We start from the raw sequence: 27648 nt of genomic DNA, 5'->3' as shown, positions 1-27648 counted from the left end.
CAGTGGGCCAAAACTTTAGCTAGTGTGCGCAGCGGCCACTTTTTTCTTTGTCGTCGCCATATTATAGAACAAGGTTACACAAAATTGCTTCGTGGATATGTGCTTTATGGGTATACACTTGTCCTTAATTCAACTGAAATTTAATTCAGTCGTATGGCAAACATACACAGAAAATACTGCCACTCATGCACGATAGCTAAAGATTTAACCGACTGCACCTCCCATTTCATCACACCTCCATAACTCTTTTCCCATCCCTGAGCACGTATTTATTGTGTCACCATAACAGACCACCGCTTTTCTGCACTGCGCATTGGTGGCATTAAAAGCTCTATATGTTATCTATATGCTCAGGCAAAAAAAAAAGCGATTGCTACTTTATCAAAAAATCTGCCCTTTGAAAGCACTAAAGGCGAAAGTCTTTCGCGATAAGATAAATGGTGAGCGAGAAAAAGCGCGAAAGAAAAAAAAAAGGGGGGGGGGGGCATGCAGTGGCGAGTTCACCTTGAGGTTTCCGCCAAGCCATCATCGTCTTCGCGTCGTACGTAATTTTCTTTTTTAACCGCTGAAAGTGAATTACCTCGCGTTTTAAGGAATACAGATACACAACATGTCAATATTCAGATTTTACCAAGGCAATGCGGCTGAAATAATAATGAATAAAAAAGTACTTGTAATGCATGACGTCACAGTGACATTCGGTTGCTGCGATTTCGGCGTGAAGTTTGTAGACCAAACTTTGGCCCTTCTCTCTTCCAATAATATAACTATGTTTTCGAAATCAACGAGAATTGACTTTTTAAAGAAATTTATTGCTGTAAATTAGTACTTCACTTCAGTGTGTACAATATTGGCTACCGATGTGTACACAAGCTGCTAGTCTTTCTTTTAAGTGCTACGCCCAGCACGTTTTGCCCCACCATTTTTTCGTAAACCTCGCGTTATCGTTGAGTCATACGGCTCGTTATACGAACGTCTCGTTGTGCATTTCGTGTTTTCATCTACGTATATAGACTGTTTCGTGAATGGGTTTCAGTGGCGCCATACTGGCAGTTGACACTTGTGTTTTGCACATTTAAAGAGACTAAATGAACAATGAGACGCATTTGCATGAAAATGGTTGGGTTGGTGCATAGGATGTTCGACGGCCTTGTTAATACCCAATGCGATATACAAAAACAAGAACGCATCGGCTCAACAGCTGGAAATGGTGGCGCCCACGTACGAGAAATAGCCTGCCTTTTCGTTCGCAGGCGGCTGCTTCTTCGCGCAAAAGATTCGCATGACGAACGCGGTCACCATGCTGGACCCGTTCCAGGAGCAGTACGGCCGCTGGATGGGGCTCCTCCTCTGCCTGCCCGCCGTGTGTGGCGAGATATTCTGGACGGCCGCCATGTTGTCCGCACTGGGTGAGAGACTATATACGGAGGGGCTCGGTCGTGTTAGAATGTTTTAGGTGGTCTCTCCATATCGTCAGCACCGATTTTCATTGTGAAGCTTGAGCTACTGTCTGTGTATGAAATTACGCCGAAAATAACGTGAAAAAAAAAATGAAATTCAGGCATGAAGACAATAATAGTGAGTGCGCGGAAGTTCCGTTCCCTTAATGGTCGGCATGCCGCTCTTTATTAGTCACTAAAATCATTTAGTCCTGTACTCGCACGCGTGGTCCACTCGTGCAGCTTGGCCGTTTTCAAATTGACGGTACATTTAACATGAAACCGTTGGCGTGCACGTAAAGAGGGGTACGCCAGCCTTCTATCGTGGTCGTGTAAGGGAAGAGGGGTGAGGAAATGCAAAGTGTTCCCTATACCTTTACTCAAGTGTCACCACGTAGGTTTCTGACAATAATGGCAGCCGAAGGCCCGTGACGTTGCACTCAAAGAACTGTTTACTGGAGTAAATATGGTACATGTTTACTTCAGCGAAACCAACTAGGGACCCAAATCATCGCTTCATTTGCGTTTTTAGATGCAAACCTTCTTATGTTCCAGCTCGACTCTATGTGCGGAGTGACCATCGACTGCGCATGCGCGCTCCTTCCTCTCTCTCCTCTAAGCATCCCTTCCATGCGGCGCTAACGTCCCCATTAAACACCCTCCCCCTTTTTTCTCTTCTCCTACAATCCCCCCTTTGGGCTCGCAACGACGACGCAGGCAGCGTCTGCTATAGCGAGAGAGAAAAACGTCTTTATTCACAAAAGCATGGAGAAGGAGGGAGTTGGCTTCTCGCTAGCAGAACTCCATGGTGGCTACTTTTCGCCAAATTGGCAAATTTGAGAAGCCCGTGGCGACATGGCGCATTTCTGGCGATTTTCAGCTTAGGTCTCGATTGAGATGTGCATTCTATACTTCGTGTCTTCACAACGAATGGGCAAGCTTTTTTTTTTCTATTTTTCTTAGTTTTACACCCACCAGTAGAAGGCGCACTTAACACGCAATTCAGTGCGTGTGTCCTCTTTCTCGTGTATATCCCTTAATTAACCTTTACAACCTGGAGTCACTGATGCACTGATGCGTCCACCAGCAGCCTCCCAGCAATTTAGGTCAGTGGACTGCTTTGCGTGCCGCGAGGCGGTCGTGTTATGCTACGTTTTTAGGTGTTTTTTTTTAGAGCTTTGAGTGGTTTCAAAGTTTCGCTTCTGAAGTGGCTAAGTGAGGGTTAGGCCACATGTTCCGACCGCATCTCCAACTGTCGTGAATAGCTTGTCGACTTCTTCATTGCTGTAGCACCCTCTAATTTGGTATGATGAATTTAAATTTGTTATTAACATACTTTTCGGCACGCCTGCCGAAGAAGTCGGGCTTCTATGGACAACCTTCTGAAACTACAGTGAGGTGAATGTATACAGCGTATGCATGGCCACACAGAAATTGTGCTGCGGGCGTTGCGATGGTTATGCATTACTTTCGAATTTATTTCCGGGCTTTATAATTAATTTCTTCGATTATCTGACTAACGATACCACTGCAGCGAAACTCTCTGGAATCTGCAGGAAGGCTGCGCACGGTGTGCCTCTCTTGTAGCGACATCTTGTATCCGCTACAACTGAAACGACCGCAAACATTCGTCGTGAGGTGCTAGCATCTAGGGAGGCTGCCCGTGCATGCACGCCCTTTCACAGTGCTCCCATGGTGAAGTGAATGATGTGACTGCCATTGAAAAACGTCCAAAAAAACTTAGTTTGTGAATTCTACCGCGCTTCACGGGGCTTTACAGAATTTGGAATTTTTATCATTAGGCAAGCCACACATGTGTATATTGGCAACCTTTTTTTTTGGCGACCTTTGTAGAAAAATGGCGACTTTTGACTATGTTTCACTCGTCGTTTGGCGAGTTTCACTCGAAAGTCAGTGGCAACCCTGGTTTTCTAGGAGACACGGCGGGAGCGATGATGGATGTGGACTCGAAGCTCTTCATCGTCATCGCCGCCACGACCATATTCTTCTATACGGCTCTCGGAGGCCAGTACTCGGTCGCCTACACTGACGTCTTCCAGTTATGCATCACGATCGTATTCATGGTGAGGATACGGCTGTTGTTTGATGCGTTAGCGCTACATAACCTTTTTTTATTTATTTAATGTATTTCACAAGGATACCATTGCAGGGAGGGCATATATATAATATAAAACAGAACAGAAGCACCATGCAATCGTTTTGTAGCACGCAAAACAATAGGTAATCAATACATCAACAGTATAGCAACAATACGAACGGTGAGACTACAAATCATGGCAAAAAAAGAAGTGCTATAGTTACAGCAATTATGATGACGTGGCATGCATGACGCCTATAGGTTATATCAAATGCTAAGTCCGGATACGTGTTACAAAAAGACGACAACAACAAAAAAACACTAGTGTTCATAGAAATTGCTCGGCATGTACGTACACTGTCAGTTTTCATGAAAAGCAACACGCCAGTGCGTGGCCGGTGCTCTGCGGAGGTAGAGTAACTATATATGCTACCTTTAGGTAGCATATATAGGTACTCTATATGCTACCTAAAGGTAGCATATAGAGTAACTCTATGCGGAGGCTGCATACAGCCCCACCAACCAACGGCTGCATAAAGTGCGTCCCCTTTTGCACGGTCCGTTATTAGAACGGATCGGCAATGCAATCTAGCAGCGCTTGTACTACGGCAATTAACGACTCGTTATTTTGTTTGCATACAGACGACGCCAGAATCTGACGTGCTTTTTTTGGCTATTGGTTGGTGGTGCTAGCACGTATACGCAGCAGCCGCAGAGCGCATGCCATGCGTGTTCTTTTTCATGAAAATTCACAGTGTAAATCAACTTCTACCACTCCTTCTGAGAGCATATTTAAAGATGAATCGTTAGTAATGGGACTCAGTTCCATTCTCTTATGGTTTGCTGGAAATATGAATATTTAAAGTAATTTGACAAGGCGTACATGCTTGCACAGTGTTGTATGCTTCATAGGATGCATGTAACGCTGCGCAAGATTCTACACGCAGTGAGTTCGGTAAGCAATAGTCACATGGTCCCTCTTTAAGTTCTCTAAGACGGCGAAATAGACCTTCTTTTTCTTCTCCGTTGATTCAGTTGATCCCACACTGTAAGTCTGTAAGGCTTTCCTCAACCAACGCGGTTGGGCATTGCCTCCGGCATCAGAGGAATTCGAAGCTCAGGCTGGTCTTGCAGTGCCTACGTGATCGGCGCGGCATTTGACCGAGCGACGATGCCGTGCGACGACGTCATCGTGACGTCACGATGACTTCACAGGTGTCGGCAACATGTCGCGTGATGATTTTCTTCATCGCTCATGTTGCGTGAGTTTGTCTGAAGCCTACGTGACTCGTAATATTGGCGAAAGGCAAAGTATTCTAACAAGTGAGGGGTTGTTGCTGGCTATCAAGGTAATCAAATTCAGAAATATGTTTTCAGTGAAATAAGTCGGAGTTCAACAAATGGCCTTGCTGATGCTAACTGTTTCTGCCTATAACATGAGCGTGCGAACGGGAGGGGAGCAGAGGGGTGGCTGTGCGCGCCCTAGTCGCCTAAGTGGGGGAAAAGAGGGCGCTGTCTGCCCCATACATTGACTTAATAGGGAGGGGGATGCTGAAATGACCCCCCCCCCCCCCCTAAAAAGAAACCTTACTCAGGTCTATGTGGCTTAATGTTGGCCGTCGACGTCAAGAAGGTATCTGGAGGTTACCAAACAGTCCCAGTCCGAGTCCTTTGGACAAGTCATCGCAAATTTTGCTTTCTTGGTTGGCTGTTTCTGCAAAATGCGTAGTTGGCCATCTCGAAGTTCAACCATTTGGCTAATCAGTGCGCAGGCTTTGAGAAAGCGCATTGGAAATTATGAAGACGATTGCCATCAGAAGCTGTATACAAGATTTCACGTTTGTGATATTTGCTAGAAACAATAAACATTATGTTGACGCTAAATAGTCATGACTATTTATTAACTAGTGCATAAACATATCATCCCTATCTTCGAAGCGTCGTACGCATGCGTATGTAGACGTGTATCTTGTTTTTCTTGCTTATGTATTGTTTTGTTCCGGTAGCTTGTGTTTTTCTTCCTGCATTAAGTTCGCAAAATAATTGTCACAAAATGTTTGTACTCATTCCTGCCTCTTCGTCACATCTTCTCTGAGCTCTGCTAGGGGTATTTTTCAGAAACTCAGAGTCCCTTACGCAATCGGCAGAGGCGATCTTGAAGGCGACAGCCAACCTTTTTTTTTAATGAGACATCTGAGCCTTTCGCCTGCAAAAATAATAAGCGTTCTTGCGATTGCTGTCGTGGTTTGACGTTACTGAAATGTCTCGCGTGCAGTGGATTTGCGTACCGTACGTCATGAAAGGGCGCGCCGTGGGAACCGTGAGAGGCCCCGAGACCGACTGGGTCGGCAAGGTCTCGCTCTCAAAGGCGGGCCAGCTGCTCGACGACTTTCTCATGACCGCCCTCGGAGGCATACCGTGGCAGGTGGGTACTACATACGAAGGCACGCCAAATTTGACAAGGTGATATTGATTGATTGATTGATTGATTGATATGTAGGGTTGAACGTCCCAAAACCACCATATGATTATGAGAGACGCCTTGGTGGACCTGGGGTTCTTTAACGTGCACCCAATACGGAGCACACGGGCCTACAACATTCCCGCCTCCAACGGAAATGCAGCAGCCACAGCCGGGATTCGATCCCGCGACCTACGGGTCAGCAGCCGATTACCTTAGCCACTAGACCACCGCGGCGGGACTGATTGATTGATTGATTGATTGATTGATATGTGGGTTTGAACGTCCCACAACCACAGCAAACCCACCACCGTAGTGGAGGGCTCCGGAAATTTCGACCACCTAGAGGGTTCTTTAACGTGCACCCAAATCTTGACAATACGCTGTAATTAAGGGTTACATATTGTACAGAATTAATTACGATATCTTGTCATATGGTCAGGAACGCAGAAGAGCCGACTCTACAAGCACGATCGTATATAGTCACGGAACCGATTCAACCAGTCAAGTTCGGTTCATATTATCTTATGACTCTAAAGGCAAAGAACATTTAATGTCAGCCTTCAAAGGCCAGTGTTTCAGATCGTTTAAAACGTCAGTATTATAAACAATAATGCTGCATTTCCGATGGAGGCGGAAATGTTGTAGGCCCGTGTGCTCAGATTTGGGTGCACGTTAAAGATCCCCAGATGGTCAAAATTTCCGGAGCCTTCCACTACGGCGTCTCTCATAATCATATGGTGGTTTTGGGACGTTAAACCCCACATATCAATCAATAAACAATAATGCTCCGCAGATTAAAAAAAATGCCCCCTGTAGGAAACACTAGCCGCGGTGGTTTATGGTTACGTATTCTGAACTGCTTAACCGAAGGTAACGGGGTCGTATCGCGGCCGACTTTCGATGAAGGCGAAGTGCTACACACCCGTGTACTTATAGATTTAAAAGGACGCTAAAAAAAAAAAACGACGTGGTCCATATTTCCAGTGTCCTACACTACGCACCATTCCTTATAATCATATCGGGGCTTCTGGACGTAACACCTGAAGTTAATTTCCCGACAGAGGCGTTACATGGTGGGCGGATTTAAAATATAACGCGTGATTTATTTTATACCCAAGCTAATATAAAATGGATTATTCACGTGATGTTCAAGCAAAGACATGCGTGTAATGGCGGCAATGTATACCAGTTTAACAGAGTCACCTTTTTAAGCGAACCATCCTACAGACACATCCTACAACCCCACATATCAATCAACCGTCTTTAGCCTATATCAAATAGCTGTTTCACGGTGTTTTGTGTTGCTCCATTGCAGGTATATTTTCAGTGCGTACTGGGTTCCAACAGCGACTTCGCCGCTGAGATGCTATCTTACGTGGCTGCTTTAGGCTGCGTCTTTATGGCCGTTCCACCGATGGTCATCGGAGCAACGGCTAAGACCACTAGTACGTATCGATGAGAATGGATCGGAAGCACTGCTCACCATTTGTGGGCGTTTTACGTATTCTATACGTTTAACAAGCTTGTGCGAGTTGGTTATCATTCGTGTCGCTGACGCGTAAGGTTGTACTGAGCAGTTCACTGTTAAAGGGAACACCTGAGCACGTGGCGTATACCCGGCGCCATCTAGCGGCTGCGACGTGTTTCACACAGGCGCAGTGAGCGTTGTTGGTTGTGCTCTTTCGTCGTGCGCTAGTCTTGGCTGTAGCGCTTCGAATCGTCTCACAGCAAGCCGTTCATGCGACAAAAAGATTTCGTGACACATCCACTCGTTTTTCCGCGCAATTGTCCGCACGGACTGTACTGTACGTCTACAGAGTAACATATTCATGAGAACGTAACGAGTTGAACGAATTCCAGAGTTAAATACACTATTGCCACACACCACTTGTTCCTTTCTATTTTTATATTACCGCCCCATACAGATGTAACTGATGTCATACGCAAGGAGCACTCGCATGACTGGCAACCATACAGGTATCGCTTAACTCGGGTGCAACTTTGGATCCAATGCAAACGCCTGTTTGCTGACGAAAAGTTTTATCTTGCCAACCACTGACGGTATACAGATAAAATTTTGCGTCAGAAAGCAGGCGTTTGCATGTGATCCAAAGTTGTACCCGTGTTAAGCGATATCTATTTGAGCCGCGTTAACAGGAAGATTAGGAGCCACCTTGGTGAACGTATCCGCTATGTTTGTAGGTATATATGTTGATGATTACCTGGTGATTTTTGATAACGACCACAATCAAAGCCAGCTGAGCGACAGGATTACAAGATGTTTCCAGGATTGTGGTTTTGGTATTCGGTTCACCTCCGAATTAATGGAGCAGCAGCTGCTGCAGTTTCTTGATTTACGCCTGCTGTTCGTATGCTGCAAGCACTAACCCAGATCGAAAAAAACCGCTGTTACATGCTAACTCGGCGCACTCAAAACTCGTAAAAAATGGCATCATTTTTTCTTAGTGCGCTCTTCATTCACAAAGTCGTGCCAACATCAGGTTCTAGACAGCTTCAACAGCCAACTTGTTAAGCTGAAGACGGCCGCTTATGGTAACGCTGCGATCAGGACGGCATGCAATTAGCTCATAAAGTGGGTCAATGCCAAAAACGCGGGATCCTGTAATGAGCGCATAACTAGCGCCAGCAATTTTGTTGTTGTACCTGCATCGATTTTCCCATGGTCTCAAGAATGTTTCCAATCGGCACAAAGTTAATTTGGTGTCCCCCCCCCCCCCCCCCACAGAAGATTGGAAGGAATTGCCCACTTATCATAAACAAAAGCACGTTCATCAGTAAATGTTGGATGCACAACTAACCGTGTCCACAGCTTCATAACTTGCATGATAGGTATTGTGTATATGATACATTTTGTCATGCGGTAAAGTTTACGGGGGACAAAGTGGGAGGTGCATCAATATAAGACTGCAAGAACACCTACACTCGCTCTCCTCTGCTAATCCTACTAGTTATCATCTAGCCAACCGCAGCCACTCGTGTGGATGTAATCCACATTTTAATGACACCGTCATTCTGTCACGCCATTATGATAAAAAGACAAGTGAAATAATGCAAGCTACGCTAGTGCACAAAACCGAAATCCGTTCAGCCTTTTAGGGTGCCGTTAAATGTTAATGTTGACTCTCATAGTAGAGTACTAAGCACTCTAAATCGTTAACCACTTTTTCTAAACACACAGCTTTTCACATCAACCAATTAAAAAAGAAGCGCATTAGTCAAGGGTCTATAGACCTTTAATCTAAAGAATTAGATTATCTCCGGCAAACTCGCATAGCACAGTGCCACTTCGTATTGCTTCTATCTGCTGTACACTTTTATGTTGCTCATGTTTTCCACGAGGCTGTTTTCGAGCTGATAGTGCCCCGACTTTAGTGACAATGACTTGGGTGATGCTTGGTATATAGGTGGCGTTTTAGATGCGGAGCATCTTATACTCGCGCCTTGTAGTGCGCCGTCCGCGCCGTCCGCGCCGTCCGCACCGCTTCTCGAACATTCGACAGCTGACGCGCGCGCATGCGCCGTCGCGCCGTCGCCCACTCTTCCACCATCTGTGCATCCCTTCCTCCTCTACACACCGCGCGCGCTTCACTCCTCCACCATCTGTGCACCCTTCCTCCTCTACACACCGCGTTCGACATCTACAATTCTCCTGATTCTCCAGTGGACGCGCATGTGGCGTCGCGCTTCGAGAACATTCAACAGCTGGCAGTGCATGCGCCGTCGTGCTGTATATATACTCAAGGTCGGCGCTCGCTCGCTCAGTTGCCGCTCGTCGGTTGGTTTGTACGGCGCGTCGACGTCCAAGGTCGCGGTGAAATGAATTCCAACGAATCCACAAACACAATGATCGACGTCCCTTCGACCAGCGCCGCCCTTTCGCATACGTGTGTACGTGTTCACTCATTTAACACCCCCTCCTACAACCACGTTAACCAATTTAGCCATCGACCCAAGTAAGTCGCAATTTAACACCCCATTTCACAACCACGTTAACCAATTTAGCCATCGACCCAAGTAAGTCGCACTTTAACACCCCGTTAACCAATTATATGGTCCGCATCCTCCTCAGTGTTCCCCCGAGGGAAGCTGCGGGCAATTTTTTTTCGATAAATTTTTGTTGTGAGTGCAGCGCTTGCCCCGTCTTGTCTCGTTCATCTATTTGTTCTAACGCTCCCCCATTCAATTCATCGTGAACCTTAAACCAACTAGCTCACCTTTCCGTTATTCTGCAACACCCACTGCGCATGCTCGGCTCGTGCCTCGTCTCGTCTCCCTGGTACGCGGATGGTGTGTATTATATGCGGCAGAGCGCGCGTCCGGAATTCAGTCAAGGGTGTTTCGTCTATTCGTCAAATACAACGACGGCACCTATGTAATAAAGACACGTCTCCACTTGCGTGTACGTTATTGCAATAAAGTTCGCTGCTTGTATACGTTGTTAACGTCAGGATAGTTCAGAATACGGATGCAACGCCACCGTGTATTGTTTCATCAAGTAAAAGTGCGGAAGAAGGTTGCGCCACTGTTGTGGCTGAAGAGAGACATTATCGTGAAGAGCATTAATCTCTACTGCGGTTTTAAACACTTAGTACAGGTGGTACAATTAAGGCCCACGGGACGGCTCTATGCTCTTCCATAGTAGAGCACCAAGTACTCAAAATTGTTAACCACTTTTTCTAAACACACAATCGAAACACGTTTGGTGGGAAGGCTTCATGCTCTCTCATAGTAGAGTATTAAGTACTCTAAATGGTTAACAGCTTTTCCCTAAATACGTGAAATTGACAATGAGGCCCACGGGACGGCGTTATGCTCACCTATATTTAGTATAGTGCCTATAGTACTGCAGATACCTAGTACAGCAAATACGAGTGACCGATGACTTCGATCACACCCCTTATTGTAAGCGCTTCTGGCAAATCAGTCCAATTATCTAACTTGAGAGCAAAATCTTCCAAGCTGGATTTCTAGGTGGGGGGGGGGGAGGGGGGATCGCACACTCTCCGCGAAGTGATTCATGACAAGTGGGCGAAGCATGGGGGAGTTAAATCACCCGACCAGTCGCAAATGTAAATCAGTGACAACGCTTGTGTGCAATATATATATATATATATATATATATATATATATATATATATATATATATATATATATATATATATATATATATATATATATATATAATGTTTTATTGGTCATGTCCTAACTCGTTTGTTCAGTTGAGTTGTGCATTTCGTTTTGCCGTCATTATTACTGCTTTGTGGTCCGTGAAATGTAGACTCAATGTTTCTCCATTGGCATCTAGCCTAGAGCTGGCAAAGATGAGGTCTATGCACGTTATCTTTATATTTAGGTATACGTAGAGGGATGCATCTTCCCGATACTTCAACCACGCCTAAATGTTTCGTTTCTTGACTATTGGTCGGAGTTTTATGAGGGCTTGCTTATCAGATTTCGCTTCTTGTGAACGTCGATGGCTGCGTTGTTGGGTATGGGAAGGCATAAATTGTACTGTTTTCTGAAGGTCTTTTGGGACGTTGACCACTTGATATTTGATTCGGTACGGCCCGTAGCCAGGCGTTAAATTTCTGATGCTTGTGAACGTGAGCCGCGGAGCGATTCATCGCTGCTTCCCGAGCTCTCACCTCCGGGGTAGCTTGCTGTCTGCGTAGACGTTGAGCCACCGCATGGCGCGCTCTCGACTGCGAAGTAGCAGCTTGTTGTCGGTTAATTGATAATTAGCTACCCAATATATATTGAATTATTCAAATAGATCAGTTTACTCTTAGACAAGGCATACAGTCATTTTTTTCTTTTCTTTTTGTCGAGCCCGTTGGTGGTGGTGGTGAAAACATTTAGTAACCATTAAATGGTTACAGAGAGGTGATTGGGTTGGGGCATTATTGGCCTCCTACCCTCACAGCACTAGGCGGAACCCCTATTCCGGGGCTCCATTGGCAAGCAACGCCGCCCGCGCCCGTTGAACCAGAGCCTTTTGGGCCTTCAGGTCTTGACAGCCGAGCAGGGCCGCCTCCCAGTCCTCTCTCGTGGGATTGGGGTTGGGGGGGATAGATGGATTAGACTGGCACGCCCAGACGATGTGAAAGGTGTCAGCCACCTCACCGCAAAACTGGCACGTGCCATCAAAGGATGAATTGAAATGTTTTAGCACCGCCGGGCACAGTACAACAGTATTGGTAAACAGTTTTAAAAGGAGGCGCTCGTCAGCGCGATGCAGTCCCTTACAAGGGTCTGGATAGCGCCGGTGCTCCTCCTTGTAGTAATTGGTAATATCTTTGAATGAAAGGGCCGAATTGTCTGATTGCGAGTAGGCTTCCAAAGACAGAGAGATAGCCCGGGAAGAGAGTGCGCGGACGGCCTGATCGGCCTGTTCGTTACCCCTGAGTCCTTGGTGACCGGGTGCCCAAACCAGATTTCGCGAAGTTGGATTAACGTATCGGCAGCTAGGTTCCAGTATGCGCTGAGCAAGCGGTGAAGCCCACCCTAGCTGATAGTTCCGACAGGCCCCTCGTGAGTCAGTGATGATATGTTTAGAAGAGGGATAGGTGAAAGCCAGAGCGATGGCAATCTCCTCCGCGTGTGTTGCGCTGTAGGCTTTGAAAGTGAGCCCGTTTACGGTGTTTGCGTTGAGTATGACTGCGGCAGTATACCACCCCCCATGGTGCGGGCCGGCAACGTCCACGTAGCACAAGTGTTCCTCTTGACCAAAGTGTCGCTGCAACGCTTCCGCGCGCGCCTGGCGGCGACCACTGTGGTTTTCTTTGGACATGTTTCGGGGAAGGGGTCGGACCCGGAGGGCGCGTCTCCAAGGTTCTGGCACTCTCACCCTTTCCTCAATATAGTAATCGTGTTTGATGTGTATTCGGTCCAAGAGGCGGCGACCGGAATGGGTCTGTGCAAGGCGCGTGTATTGGTTAACGAGGTGGGCTTCTCGAAGTTCCCGGTAGGTATTCACCACGCCTAGGGCCAGAAGTCTCTGGTTGGACGTGGTGATAGGGAAGTCGAGAGCCCACTTGATAACTTTACGGTGGATGACCTCGAGTTGATCATCCTCGTGTTTGCGTAGGTGCAAGTAGGGAGTCGAGTAGAGTATTCTACTCGTTACGAAAGCATGGGCAAGCCGCATTGCATCCCTGCTTCGTAATCCGCCCCGCTTGTTAGAGACCCGGCGGACCATACGGCCCACCTGGTCTCCCACCGTGCGAAGTTTGGCTATTGTGGTGTCGGCCTTGCGTTGGTGGTGTATGAAGAGGCCGAGGACGCGGATCTCCTTGGCCTCACGGATCGGTCCCGAGGGAAGACTGATATGGAGCTGAGTTGTGTCCTGAGGGGAGGGACGTACGTGCACAAATTCTGACTTAGCCGGGGCACACTGGAGTCCGCAGTAGGTTGCGTAGTCATCGACTACAGTCACTGCTGCTTGCAGGCATGTCTCCATGTGACCCAGGTTACCTTGCGTGGCCCAGATCGTGATATCATCCGCGTAAAGAGCGTGATGTATCCCTGGTAGAGAAGCCAATTTGGGGGGAAGATTAAGCATGGCTATATTAAATAGGAGGGGAGAGAGGACCGCGCCTTGAGGAGTTCCCCTCGAGCCGATGACGTAAGGCCCATGTTCCTCATCTTGTATGCGTATGTAGGCTTGACGGTCTGTAAGAAACTGTCTAACATAATTGAATGTTTTATAACCACAGTTGGTCTGACTGAGGTGGTCAAGGATTACCTCATGCTTCACGTTGTCGAATGCCCCTTTAAGATCCAAGGCCAGGACTACCTTGTCATTGTGGGGGCATTCAACAGGATCTAATACGTCATGGTGGAGCTGTAGAAGTATATCCTGTGCTGACTTCTGAGGGCGGAATCCAAACATGGTGTCCGCAAAAGTGTGCTGTGTTTCTAGAAACTCGGAGAGTCTGTCGCGCACCATCGTTTCCATCAGCTTGCCGACACAAGAAGTGAGGGAGATGGGGCGAAGGTTCTCCACGTCAATAGGTTTACCTGCCTTCGGGATGAAGGTCACGAGAGCTGATTTCCATTCAAGAGGGAGAGGAGTTTCTCCGTCCCAAATGCTATTGATGTATTTGAGGAGCGTGGCGTAGGCTGCGTCGGGAAGATTGGCCAACAGTTTGACCGTAACCTGGTCACGCCCTGGTGCAGTGCCACGCTTCATCTTGCGTAAGGCCGCCTGGAGGTCGTGGAGCTAGAACGGAGTGTCCAACTCCGTGTTATTTTTGCCTGCGTAGGAGTATGCGGCCGTCCGGGTGTCCTTGGTGGTGCACAGGTATCGGTCCCTGAGCGTGTTTGCCAGCTGTGTTGTCGTTCCTGTAAAGTTGTGCATGACCTTATGTAAGTGACGTTGAGTTTCCGTGCATGTTTGTGTTGGATCGATGAGAGCGCGAAACAGGCGCCACGTGTTGCGACCAGACATCTGGCGTGCAGCCATGTTGCACCTGTCCACCCAGTTAGTGTCGGCTAGCTGAGCAGCATATTCCGCCGCTTGCTCCGTGAGTTCTAGGATGCGTTTCTTGAGGCGTCTGTTATGTTTCTGTTTTTTTCCATCGTTTGGTGAGGCTGCGGCGGGCCTGTCAAAGAGGGAGGAGGTGGTTGTCCACGTCCGGTTGAGTTTCCGTGAGCTGTATCAGTCGTTCGTGTTGTTTCAGTGTAGACGTCAGCGATTTAGACCAGGTGTCGTATCCCGACTGGAGAGGATCTACAATAGGTAGAGTGGTGCGGAAAGTTGTCCAGTCTGGGATATGAGCTTGTGCAAGTGGGCGTTTTAAGGGACGCATGTACACGGTTGTGTTTAATACACAATGATCACTACCGAGAGTGTCCTGTGTGTTCAGCCAGTCGGCATGGCGTATGTTGCGTGTAATTGTGAGGTCCGGGCAAGTATCTCGTTGAACAGAGTTGCCTACACGTGTTGGGCTGGCGGGATCAGTGTGGAGGGTGAGTCCAAGTGTAGAAAGAAGTTCCGCAAGCTTCCCTCCACGCGTGTCCTCTCGTGGGTAACCCCAAAACCTGCTTGGGGCATTGAAGTCGCCGACGATCAGGAGGGGGTCCCTTCCTGTCACCTGCATAGCTTGTGTGAAAGTTGTGCTGAACGTGACGTTCTTAAGCTTTGGGGGACAGTAAATGTTTAAAATATGAACAGGTGGGTCAGATCGCCTTATAGGCAGCACCGACACCATCGTGTATGGGAAAGGCGGTGTTGTGGGGAGTGTGACTTCCTGGGCGGTATATTGCTTGTGAACAAGTATACATGTCTCCGGGTTGTGTTGAAATGTAGTGTAATTTGTGAGTTTGACGTCCGTGCCGGGTTCCTGAAGGGCAGCCACGGCAACGAGGAACTCAAAGGTCTCAAGATAGAGGCGGAAATGAGCCCGCTTCTTGTGGTTCTTGAGACCTCTGCAGTTCCACTGTGTTAGTAACAACGGCTGAGTTGCTCTGGCTCGCGACCTAGGGTTGGAGGCCATGTTCGGAGATGGAGGGGGGGGGGGGTTGTGTTGTTAAGATTACTCAGTTCACTAGCACCCTGTGCTGACGTGCTGGAGTCTTCAGAAAAGTCAGACTCATCTGGAGTCACTCTGTTAAATTTTGAGGGGCGATTAACGTCCCTAATGGGCCCTACGCGCTTAAGGACGCGTGGATTGTCTTGTATCCACTTTTCGATAATGTGAGTTACTGTTTGTGTCACCTGTGCGATGACAGTCTCCATATGACACGCGATGGTGTCGTGGATAATTTTGGGGAGGTCGGCCAATTGTGTTTCTATTGCATTCACCTGGGTCTCCAGGGCCGCAACGCGACTCTCTACAGTAGTAGGAATCTCCCTGTCTGTTATATTTTCCTCTTCGTCGCTCAACGAGGGCTGAGTAGTAAGATTGGATCTGAGCGAGTCAAGTTCGCTGGCTAGTTTTTCATTCTGAGATCGGAAAAGGGCGAGCTCATGCCTGAGTTTTTGTGTTTCGGTAGTGCTTGTGGAAAAGAAGGTGGAGAGGAGAGAGAGGAGGGAGAGGAGGCGACATTCACCCAACTGCCTACCTAAGCTACCTTGGGTTGGTTGCGTGCAGCGTTGCCAGATGGAGCGCCGAAAGCCATGGAGATTCCGCCGCGGTAGGTGGTAGCGTTGCCGTTGCTGCTTTGCCAGGAATTGGCGCTTTGCCAGTTGACCGGTGCTTTGGTTTTGTTGGGGTCCCCGATGTCCTGGACCCTGGTTGCTGAAGCCTGATGAATTTTTCAGTGCATTCGCGGGAGCTGGTGAGGTGCGGACCGCCGCAAACTATGCACGTTGGGTTGCATTCGTGGGGGGGCCATCCCCTCAGGACCAGTGCCCACGTTTTTGCCACAAAGGCTGCATCTTTCGGTGACCAGGTTGGGACAGATATTCGCCCGGTGCCCCAGTGCACCACAGCGGTAGCACGCTGGCACTGTCTTTTTGTACTCCCTGACGGGAGTCAGTTCTGCGTTATAGTGGACGAAACGCGGAACGTTCCTTCCCGCGAAAGTCAACACAGCTACGTTGGAGTTCCCCAGCTTGCGCGCATAGACTAGTTCACCGCCACGCCACTGCACACTATGTTTTAGGGACGCACTGGTTTCGAGGTTGTGCACAGAAATCACGCCATGACACACATCACCGGTGAGTTTGAGGTGACCGCGAAGCGGCAGCGGTCCTTTGCTGGTGTTGATTTGAAAGTCCGACAGCAGTTTCTGAACCACCTCGTTATTCCGCGTGCCACAGATGATGATGTTTTGCTCCCAATTGGGAGAAATGGCGATGTCATTCATGTGCTGCCTTCCGATGAGTTGGGAAATGGCAGCGCCGAGCTCACCTTGTTGAAACGCTGCCTTGAGGGCTACTGTGATGCGTGGCTTGAGCACGATCACGTAGTCGCCAGGATTCATCCTGACCGTTGGTTTCGGCGTCCACTTGGAGACTGGTGAAGTCTTTTGTGGAGCTTTAGGAGATGGAGCGCGAGCGTCTCCAGTGGCTGGATTGTTGAGAGGAGTTTTCAGTGCAGACGCTCCTTCCGCGTTTCTTCGGCGGCGACGCCGACCCTCGACGAGTTGAAAAATGTCAGCTTGCTCCGCCGAAATGGTGGATGGGCCGTCGTCTGATAGATTTGTCGGGATATACGACCACGACAGAGTCGTAGGGTCGTAGCCACGTTGTTCAGGCAGCGCCATGTTGAGGAGTTGACCGAGCGGCGTCTCCGCATCCAGCAGCGGTGGAGCCGCAGCCGTGAGGCTTAGCTCGTTCGCTACGTTGTGATGCAAAGTTGCTCGAAGTGGCCGAAAATTGGGCGTACCTGGGTAAGATCGGTGTCTCCAGAATCTTGCTGACTTTGCAGATGCAGTCGCACAAGTTTTAGAGCAGCCACATTGAAAAGAGCACGGTTCCAGCCGAAAATCGGCGGAGCCGATGAGCGTCGCGTCCGATCACTTCGCGAAGCGCCCGCGTCTCCCCGAGCCCGTTGGCGCACATGTCATCCACTCCGTAATAAAGTGGATGCTGATAGCATACATCCAGATGCTGGTAGAAAAAAGGTAGTGACTCAGAGAGGGTCAAGCAGAGGAGGTCAGAGGCGAAGCTACGCGGTAGAGCGGAGCAGGTGGTGCGGAGAGAAGGGAGGAGCATCAATGGATGTGCTTGTGAAAAGAGTCGACCTATACATAGGTGGTGGTGGTGAGAGAGAGGAGAGCGGTGGTGAAAGCAGATGAAAGGTAAGCTGATGTTGCCGGCTCCACTGAATAATCAGCCAACGAAGGGTCATATGACATGGTATCGCAAAAGTTTGTGTTTTTCAGCAAAACACTACAGGTAGAGGGTCTATTATGCCTATAAAAGTCCGAAAAGTGGGCTGTAAAAGAAAATATTTCGGGGCAAAACTAGCCCTATAAACCCCGCCCAGCGTCGGCGATTGCCATTTTGCTGGGAGCATGTGACGTCATGAGCTGGAAGGAGCGGAGCTGTCGCTCTCCACCGAAAGTTCAGCCCTTGCGAATCGTTCAGTTTTGGTATCAAGCTGAAGGAAGCTAAAGTATCTCGATTTGACGCGCAGCTTGCCATGGAACAATACCATTGAATGCAGGTGCGGACTCGCGGTTGACACATCACGATTCGCGAGTGCACCAGTGCAGCACTGAATTTCAAATTGAGTGCTCGACCAAATGCGCTGAAATTTAGCCAGATTTGATAATTCGAAAATATTAACCAACATAACGCATCTTATGATAGAAAATTTGGTGTCATAAGCCAGCTGAGGCTAGGCATCCTCTTTTTTTTTTCTTGGCACGCTCTAATGTCTTACTAAGCCGTGGGTCTTGAAAAGTTTGAACTTGTTGACCTTGATGATGTCGATGGCGCAGATTTCACGGCTGCGGGCTACCCGGGCCCTTGGCAGCTCACCAATCGGGCTACCGTGTTGCCGCAGACCATACGCTTCGTGACGCCGGCCTTGATCTCCATCCTGGGCATGTTGGCGATCATCTCCGCGGTCATGTCATCCGCCGACTCGTCCATGTTCAGCGCTTCCACCATGCTCACCAAGAACGTCTACCACGAGCTGCTACGGCCGAACGTGCGTTCCTTCGTTACGAATTACGACGCTCATATCTTCGAGTTTCACGCGACCATGTGCAAGAAATAGACCAGTGACTCAGACCAGTTGTAGTCCTTGACGTTTTTTTTTCCTGGGTCAATTTATTTCGGTGGTGGTGGTGAAACAAAATACTGAACTTCCGTGCCTAACAGTTTGTTTCGTATCTTCCCTTCGAAGAACCGATCGATCAGTCAGTTATTAAACAAATCAGTCTTATGTCGTCGATAGACAGCTACACTATAAAAAAGAGCGAGTAAAAAGGGTGTCTTCTTTTTTTGTCTAAGAACAATATTGCGTTCCATCCTTGCGCTATGGCCCCGCGCCCGGTACATTCCGGTCACGATCGACATGCCCATTATCAGGGTTGCATTGCATTCTCGATAGGAAAGTGGCCAGCGCCGAGTTTTCAAGAAAGGAAGCCCATGCAAGCCTGATGACAATTATTGTTGTGGGACAAAAAGACACCTTTTTTACTCGATATTTTTTTAGAGTGTACGATGTGTCCGAGCCAGAAGGCGAGCAGCCAGCCAATAACAACTGTGCATTTGTGTAAAACTTAAGCGATGTTATCCAAGACAGGGAGGGGGGGGGGCAGTGTTGCGGTGAACATACACCTTGTAAACTGTAGGATTGAGCGTGTTGGTACACAATTACTCGTGCATATCAGCGCAAATAACGAGACGGGACAAATCAGGGGACACAGGGCGCTGACTTTTTGACTAGGTGTTAAGCGAAAACTGGGCAGGGAGTGGCCACACTGTCAGCACCCCTGCTAGTCCAAGCCCTTCTAACCTCTGTGGGACGTGTCTTCTCTACATGTGCCGTAGGCGTCCGAGGGGGAGGTGGCCATAACGCTGCGCGTCGTGGTGTGCCTGTTCGGCGCCGCGGCCACCTACCTGGCGCTGTCGGTGGAATCGGTGTTCGGACTGTGGACGCTGTGTTCGGACGTGGTGTACGTGCTGCTCTTCCCACAGCTCGTGGGTGTCTTCTACATCAAGGACACCAACACCTACGGCTCCATCATAGGTGATTAACATGCTGCGCGGCTTCCTCTGTGCATGGAAAGAATAACGCGTGTGCATGGCCTCCGAGAATAGGGGAGGACGTGCAATGTTTTTGGGAAGTCAAGGACATGCGACATGTTTTGTATGACATAGTCGTGCGCATATAGATGAAAGTGGTGCCCCCTAGTCATCTGAGAAGGGCGCCAAGTCTTCCCTCATGATATTCAGTTGTGTACCTGACCCTACATTGGTTGAGGAGCAAGGCTGTAGCCATTCGTGCATTGAGGTTTTAACGACAACAGAGTGCGTGGACAATTGGTGCTGCACTTGAAAAGCTGCTAACTTTCCACCTTTCATCCTCAAACCCCATTCCTCTCCCAGGGAAAAAAAAAAAAGGAGACCAATAGCAGGCTGCTTTGAGAAGTACTTGATCGCTTAATTTTTTTTTTATTTTGGCAACAAATATGCAGCTTCTTTAGGATAAGTTTGGGAATAGATATTGACCGCTTATCAGGGAGAAGGGTTGCTGCAGTTAACTTGAGTCCCCCTCCCCGATTTAACTCAACTCGGTGCACGCCTGTGCTGCATGCCGCCAATGCCACGAGTGGCATAGCGGTATTATATAAGGAACCACAGTGGTATACCATGGGAAAACTTTCGTAGGTATACCCGCAGAAAAATTATCCGCAGAAATCTCGAGACCAAGCTCATCGTATCGTAAAAATTATATGTCACGATGTTCAAACCAGGGACGCCTTTGGAGCGCTCACATTGCAGAGGCGCTGCGCAGAGCTGGTGGAAGCTCGCGTTTGACTTGACAGGGCATCATAGCTCCAGATAAATAGGAGCTGTTTTGGAATATTGATACAAAAAGATACGGGAAATGATGAGGCCGCTGTCGTCTTAAGCGTTGATACACTAGCATTACCACGATGAATGCGTAAATGAATCGATAGACTTGGACGTTGAGACATGTATAATGTCACGTGGTCGTAACGTGAATGAAGGCAGCATGCTGTCGGCAAGTTTAAGACGAAACTCTTTATTCGGGCGAATACTTGTGCGCATGAAAATACTGTACAATAATACGGGTCAATAATACTGTACATACTGTACAATAATACGGGTCATGGAGCGTCGACTGTTTGTGACCTGATCAGCAGTAAAGCACCAATGGCATCGAAGATTCCAACGTTATCATTGGTGGCCGGGTTATTTCTAGGGAAAACTCTTATTGTTCGCATGTGGTGTGCAGTCGTATCGGAAAATTTTAAAACAATAAGAAAGGTTTCCTGACATTCGGGCGTAGTCAGCAGAAGATTGTGGTTATGCGTGTAGCAGATCGTTTATTGATTTGTAGGGTTTAACGAGACGCCGTAGTGGAGGGCTCCGGAAATTTTGACCACCTGGGGTTCTTTAACGTGCACCCAAATCTGAGCACACGGGCTTACAACATTTCCGCCTCCATCGGAAATGCAGCCGCCGCAGCCGGGATACGAACCCGCGACCTGTGGGTCAGCAGCCGAGTACCTTAGCCACTAGACCACCGCGGCGGGGAGCGGATCGTTTACATAAACACGTAAAACGTGGGCGTAGCAATATTCAAAACGCTATATCTCACTATATGTAAAGTATATATAGGGTGGGCTAGTTACTAGTCAAATTGAACATAATTTTATCAGCGTAAGGACACCAAAAACATGGACGATTAACGCCATCATTTTCCGTCTCCTGAGTTTCTTCTCGTGTTCCGCCCTAACAGGTTTCACCATATTTCACAGTTTCACCATGACAACGTGCTTTGTAAACTATGTGATAATTGGAGGTCAGGCGTAAAGAAAACAACAAAAGACCATTGCACGGTATTAGCCATACGTTAGGCCTAACAAGTGATCGTTTTATCCTGCACAAAGATAAAATGTTCAGAGCTGCAACGGTGATTTCGCAGCATAAAATTCTTGCGTGAAAACAACTCGACCAAGTGTGCTTTGATTAAACCTACGATTAACCAAGAGTTCTCGGTTGACAAGCTGAATCACATTTTGATTCAAATTCCTTCGTGATAACGTGTCGATTCAAGTTCCTGATGGCGAGAGCGAAGTGAAATTTCACAGATAGTTTGCTAGCCGAGGCTAACTGCACCGTGGCCGGCTCACAGACTCGTATCACGGCTGTTCAGTTGACCGCCCAGACGTTGTCGTTCTTCTGCAGCATCCCAATACAGTCTTTAAAACTCTGATTTGATTGATTGATTTGTGGGGTTTAACGTCCCAAAACCACCATATGATAATGAGAGACGCCGTAGTGGAGGGATCCGGAAATTCCGACCACCTGGGGTTCTTTAACGTGCGCCAAAATCTGAGCACACGGGCCTACAACATTTCCGCCTCCATCGGAAATGCGGCCGTTGCAGCCGGGATACGAACCCGCGACCTGTGGGTCAGCAGCCGAGTCTTTAAAACTCTGAGAGGTGGCCTCTGAGATAGTGTAACGCACTCAAATCTCGAAGGCCATGGTTCAATGTAGAACTCGGTCTGTTCCAGCGTTCGTGCTGGGCGCCTTCGTGCGCTGGCTGTGCGGCGAGCCTTCGTTGAACCTGTCGGCGTCGCTGCACCTGTCATTGACCGGTCGTGAGAGAGAAGAGTGGTTTCCTTTCCGGCTGGCATGCATGGCGATATGCTTCCTGGCACTGATCGGAGGATCCATGGCAGCTGATCTGGCATTCGAGAACAAGTGGCTTCCGCCTCATTACGACATATTCGGCTGCTACCGCGAATCTCAACCCGGAGACACCACCACCCGACGCAACGAATCACTCTGGATCAGAGTACGCAGCCATTACCAAACATTTTCTTTTTATTTGAAGGGTTACCGACACAACATTTTTCTGTTGTCGTTTGTTATTGTTATTTGTGCCTCAAATTAAATACGAAGCCCGCAATACCCAACAAAACATACTGGTAATTGTGAATGCCCTTTGAAAAAGTTGTTGCAGTATATGTTCTTGAAAGCTTCTTTTCGGATACTGTGCCCTGCTGTCGCAACGTTGTATAATGTCGCAACAAGGTGACGAAGACGCAACACATTTGTCCAGTTTTGCCAGCGGCATAACGAGTTCGTCGTCGCTCCGATCGTATCTATCTATCTATCTATCTATCTATCTATCTATCTATCTATCTATCTATCTATCTATCTATCTATCTATCTATCTATCTATCTATCTATCTATCTATCTATCTATCTATCTATCTATCTATCTATCTATCTATCTATCTATCTATCTATCTATCTATCTATCTATCTATCTATCTATCTATCTATCTATCTATCTATCTATCTATCTATCTATCTATCTATCTATCTATCTATCTATCTATCTATCTATCTATCTACTAACTCCATTTCATGCAGCGCTGAGTTATGATTCGCGAAAGATTGCGCCTCATTTAAACTGTGGAGGGGTCTCCGTGGCTAGGAATTAAAATTAGTATGGGAGGTTGAGATGGTATGACACATATGACTACTCCCTGATCATGACCTGAGTAATGTCACAATCCCGTCACGTACGTTGTCAAACCGCATAACCACGGGCGGGTATGTGCCACAGGTGATTGACAGTTTATATTGATACGTGTATGGATATTGATACAATATATACCTGCAGGGACGGCGAGAAGATAATGGGTAATTTTGACACGTGAGTGTTAAGATAAAATCTAACATCGGCAGCGTTGGCTCGATCAATGCAAAAAAAAAAAAAATGTCAGGGTCCCAGCTGAAATCGAACACCAGCATTCCATGTGGCATTCAAGTATTCTACCACAGATCCATTTACCAGGTCTCGGAAATACTTTTCAAATAAACCCTAATGTTCTTGAAACGTCAGTTGTGATTGCAGTGCAGGCTATCCAATTTTATGAACATTACATATTTAATCCTCGTCGAGATAACGTTCATTGTAATTAGGCGTTATCAGCTGAAGTTCATTTATCTATCAGTGTCCAGCGCTACCACTTCACTCTCTTCCTTCTGGGGTTACCATCCTCGCGAGCACCAGCGATTCGCATCAGTTTACCGCTTCTGGTGCTGCTGATATCCATGTTACTTAGCATCGTTATGCAACTGTAAACAACTGATTATATAAAACGTAGGCGGCTGGTTAACGTATGTTTGTAGGGGCCCTTGTACATACCTTCAGCGCGACTTCATGATGTTTTCCTTAACAAAATGATTGAAACACAGTCAGCTTCCATCCGTAGGCTACGAATAACATCGATTCGCAAGGAACGTAGGATTGGCCAAATTTATTTCTTTAGCTCTTTCTAGATCTTTTTTTTTATCTTTTTTCTTACTTTATATATCGCCTTCTTTCTTTTCTTTATTATAACCCTCACATCACCCCTCCATAGTTTCACTTCATTCCCACCCCTTGCGAAGGTTAGGGTTACGCTAAGGTACACCATTTAACCCCTCTATTACATTCTCTTCATCTTAACATAAGTCCTCCTCATAGTCCCTGCATCGCACACCTGGAGTACTTTTCCTCTCTTGCACCCGTTACAATATTACATTGGGCTATGTCATGTTTACCTGTTTTCTGCTGCTTTTTTTTTCGCTCTCACTTCACTTACCGACCCCATGCTTTACTATGGTATACGCATGCCTCATTATTATTTTCCTTTCATACCCCATTGCTGCGATGTATCAACGTACTTTAGAAAGGGTTTGTAGCATAGTGGCTATGCTACGTTTTAACGTCTGTTTCTTCACAACCTCACTTCCCTTCCTCACCCCTGCTATACTATATCTGTATATGACTATGCTATACTCTCTCTCTCTCTTTCTATTTCCCTCCTATTTCTCTATATTTTTCTCGTTCTCTGTCTCACTCTCCCATTGCAGAAGAGCCTTGATAGCCGAGTGGTTACGGCTTTTTCGATCCATGAACGCCCAGGTTTGAATCCCACCCCGCCAAGAAATGCTATTACGTTCCTTTCATGACTAAGAAATCTTAGCGCCACAGAACGGAAACAAAAGAAAGAAACGTAGACAACACGAGCGCTATGTTGTCTACGTTTCTACGTGTTGTCCACCGAGGTAAGCATGCGCAGTTGGTGTTACATTTTTCGTTTGTAGGGTTTTTCGGGGGGCTGTTAAGTTTTTCTAAGTTTTCTTGGTTCCATTTACACATGCGCGTTTACCTGTTTATTTCCTGATATTACATTTTTTGTTTTTGTATGACGTTGTATAACAATATATGTGTAAAAAAGTAGGCGTGAGATTTCTGTGATTTGAGTTCGTATATATTCATGTGTGTTTCCTAATAAACTTGGTTTGAAGTTAGCGCTCGTGTTGTCTACGTTTCTTTCTTTTGTTTCCGTTCTGTGGCGCTAAGATTTCTTAGTCATGCATCGTTACCAACCTGCCCAACTCGCCGCACTCATCAGTCTTATTACGTTCCTTTATTTCATTTTTTACTCCCTCTCTACTACACTTTTTTACTTTTTTTTTCTTTCCTTCAAATAGGCAACGAGTGATGATGACGTCACTCGAAAACTGACGCAACACCCCCCCCCCCCCCCCCGAGATTGGGCCAACGCCATAAGCGTACGTAGAGTTTTCAGGGGTAGCGGGTTGCGAAGGTTCGTCGCGGCGTCCCCGCTTCCTTATTACGTCAATCTACAGGGCTAACTTCGCAACCCCTTCCCCCCCTTCCACTCCTCGTGCGTGCGCCTATGGCCAACGCCACTTGGAGTTTTGCCAGGTTTAAAGCGCTCCGCTGTTTTCAAACAACGCAGGAGCACTGCGCCGAGGACGAGCGCGGCGGGAAGACTTGCACGGATTCCGCCAAGTCGGAGCTGAGCAGCCGGAGTGAGCGGACTCGGCCGCCTTCGGGGAGATCACTCGCGGCGAGCATGAACGTGACCGAGATGACGACAAGGATCGATCGCGGCAGGTCGAACCCTCGCCGGAAGCGACGCAACCCAAACGCCGCCGCGGCGGCGGCGCCCGCCAAGACGACGCTCGAGACGGCCGACAACAAGGACGCCCGCGGCAAGCAGAAGCGGCGGAGTGCGAAGCAGGGCAGCGACGAGACGATGAGGGTTACCGAGATGGCGGCCCCCTCACGACCCGGGACGAAATAGCCGCCGACGTAGTGACCGCGGGCGAGCTTGACCGAAAGGGCGGCTGCTTGGTTCCTTCCTGGACCTGCTCGCTGCGTGTCACGTCAGGGTGGTGTCAGCAGCGCCCATGGAGGAAGCCCTCGCTCACGGTCGAGCTCCACCGTCGGCTGATTAATGCGTTCTAGAGTGTCGGGAAGCAGGGTATATGTGTGTGCGTATTTGGGAAAGGGGAATAGTAAATAATGAACGTGTTCAAATCGAAGACGTTAGTGATCCTGCGGCCCTGATTGTCTGCAGAGTATACTGATGGTTCCACAAACTACCGTAAACGTGTGGTAAAAAGACGCAGTTCTGCGGGAATTGTGAGAGGTAAACAGCGCGAAAAACGGAGACAGAGAAAAGGAACAGCGTTGGTCTTGTGTTGTGTCCTTCTTTTTCTGTCTCCGTCTTTCGCGTTATTTGCTTCTCACAACGAATCGTGACCAGCTTGCCCAGTTTTCAATTCTACTCTGTGGGGGAATTACCGCAGGCATTTGTGACGACTACAGCCTGTCACCACGTCCTTTTCCAGTGGATGCGGTGCGTAAACGGGACCTACAAGATCGCCGCTAGCAAACCTCGGAGGCTAAACAATATGCAAGAAAAGATTTGCCCGCTTCGACAGATATTCCCTCAATCGCTGCTCTTACGAATGAGCCAGCTCATTGTAAGACGGGAAGTCCCTCCGCGTAGGTGAATCACCTGTCAAATCTGCCAGCGCGAATTTGCGGGTTATCGCGCCAGAAAGAGAGCCAACTTCCGTGCATGTTTGTTACATGCGCACAGCTGTTGATTTCTGTTCTCTTGAAATGAATTCCTGAACGGTAATGTTGAATCTTCGATTCACAACCTAACCACCACTACATTTCGGTATCCCCCCCCCCCCAAAACACTTCAACAAAATACGAGGACGCAAAAGAAGACACTGACGAAACAACGCTTTTTTTGCGTCCTCGAGTTTCTTTGCGGTGAAGTATAAAGTATGCAGTGCCAATCATAAATCACCAGTCAGTTTTATACATTCGGTCTGTTAGAACACCCCTATCATCGCCTTAAATGTGTGTACCTGGGTGGCTGCACTATAGGCGACCCCGATTGCTTTTCGCCCCATGGCCCTTCGCTGAGCCAATATTGGAGGTAGTTATTTTTTTATATTGGGAAAGCTAATAATAAACATTGCAACACAGGCATATTTTGCATCACACCAAAACCGCAACACGAAAATGCTGTTCCTAAGAAAAGTGTGGCAGAGGAGGATTACATATCTTTTACGCCTAACACCGTGTGAACTTTTGAAGCGAGGGAATCATACTTCTGCTAACTTCGCCGTCTTCGCTGTCGGGCCATACACGTATCTCAAGTAGTAGATGTGAGATGTGACTACGAGCCCTGTAGTATGCTACGAGCATACTTGGGACAATACACACTGAACTTTTACAAGAGTACTTTTTAAACAATATAGTTTAGAACAGGGAACAGAACATCATTTTCATTGTTACGCTACCAGTTATTTTCATGTGTTCCTTAAAGGCTGCAACCCCCTCGCAGTAATATTCATAATAAACCACCATATAATTATGAGAGACGCTGTAGTGGAGGGCTCCGGAAATTTAGGCCATCTGGTGTTTTTTAACCTGCACTGACATCGCAAAGTACACGGGCCTTTACCATTCAGCCTCCATCAAAATGCGACCACCGCGGCCGGGATCGAAACTGCGACCTTTGGGTCAGAAGCTGAGCACCGTATAGTCACTTTCCCGCCGTGGCGGACTACCCTCTCGGTATCCATTCTTCAACGGGCTAGAATAAAACGTTTGGTGTCAACGTTGGAG

At 47.8% G+C, this 27648-nt stretch overlaps 1 protein-coding gene across 1 annotated transcript; it reads left to right on the top strand.

Annotated features, from left to right (window-relative positions):
* Positions 1–1300: 1300 nt before the first annotated feature.
* LOC142802766 (high-affinity choline transporter 1-like) lies at positions 1301–25798 on the top strand. The gene is made up of 8 exons (XM_075887797.1): positions 1301–1409; positions 3294–3523; positions 5813–5962; positions 7317–7446; positions 18416–18627; positions 19476–19674; positions 22196–22479; positions 25451–25798. Exons 1-8 carry the CDS (start codon positions 1301–1303, stop codon positions 25796–25798), a joined length of 1662 nt encoding a protein of 553 aa, XP_075743912.1.
* The last annotated feature ends 1850 nt before the right edge of the window (positions 25799–27648 follow it).

The sequence above is a fragment of the Rhipicephalus microplus genome, chromosome 3 (assembly GCF_043290135.1).
Source record: "Rhipicephalus microplus isolate Deutch F79 chromosome 3, USDA_Rmic, whole genome shotgun sequence".
Taxonomy (NCBI): Eukaryota; Metazoa; Arthropoda; class Arachnida; order Ixodida; family Ixodidae; genus Rhipicephalus; species Rhipicephalus microplus.
Note: the sequence above shows the minus strand (reverse complement) of the source record. Positions and strands in the feature narration are given on the sequence as shown.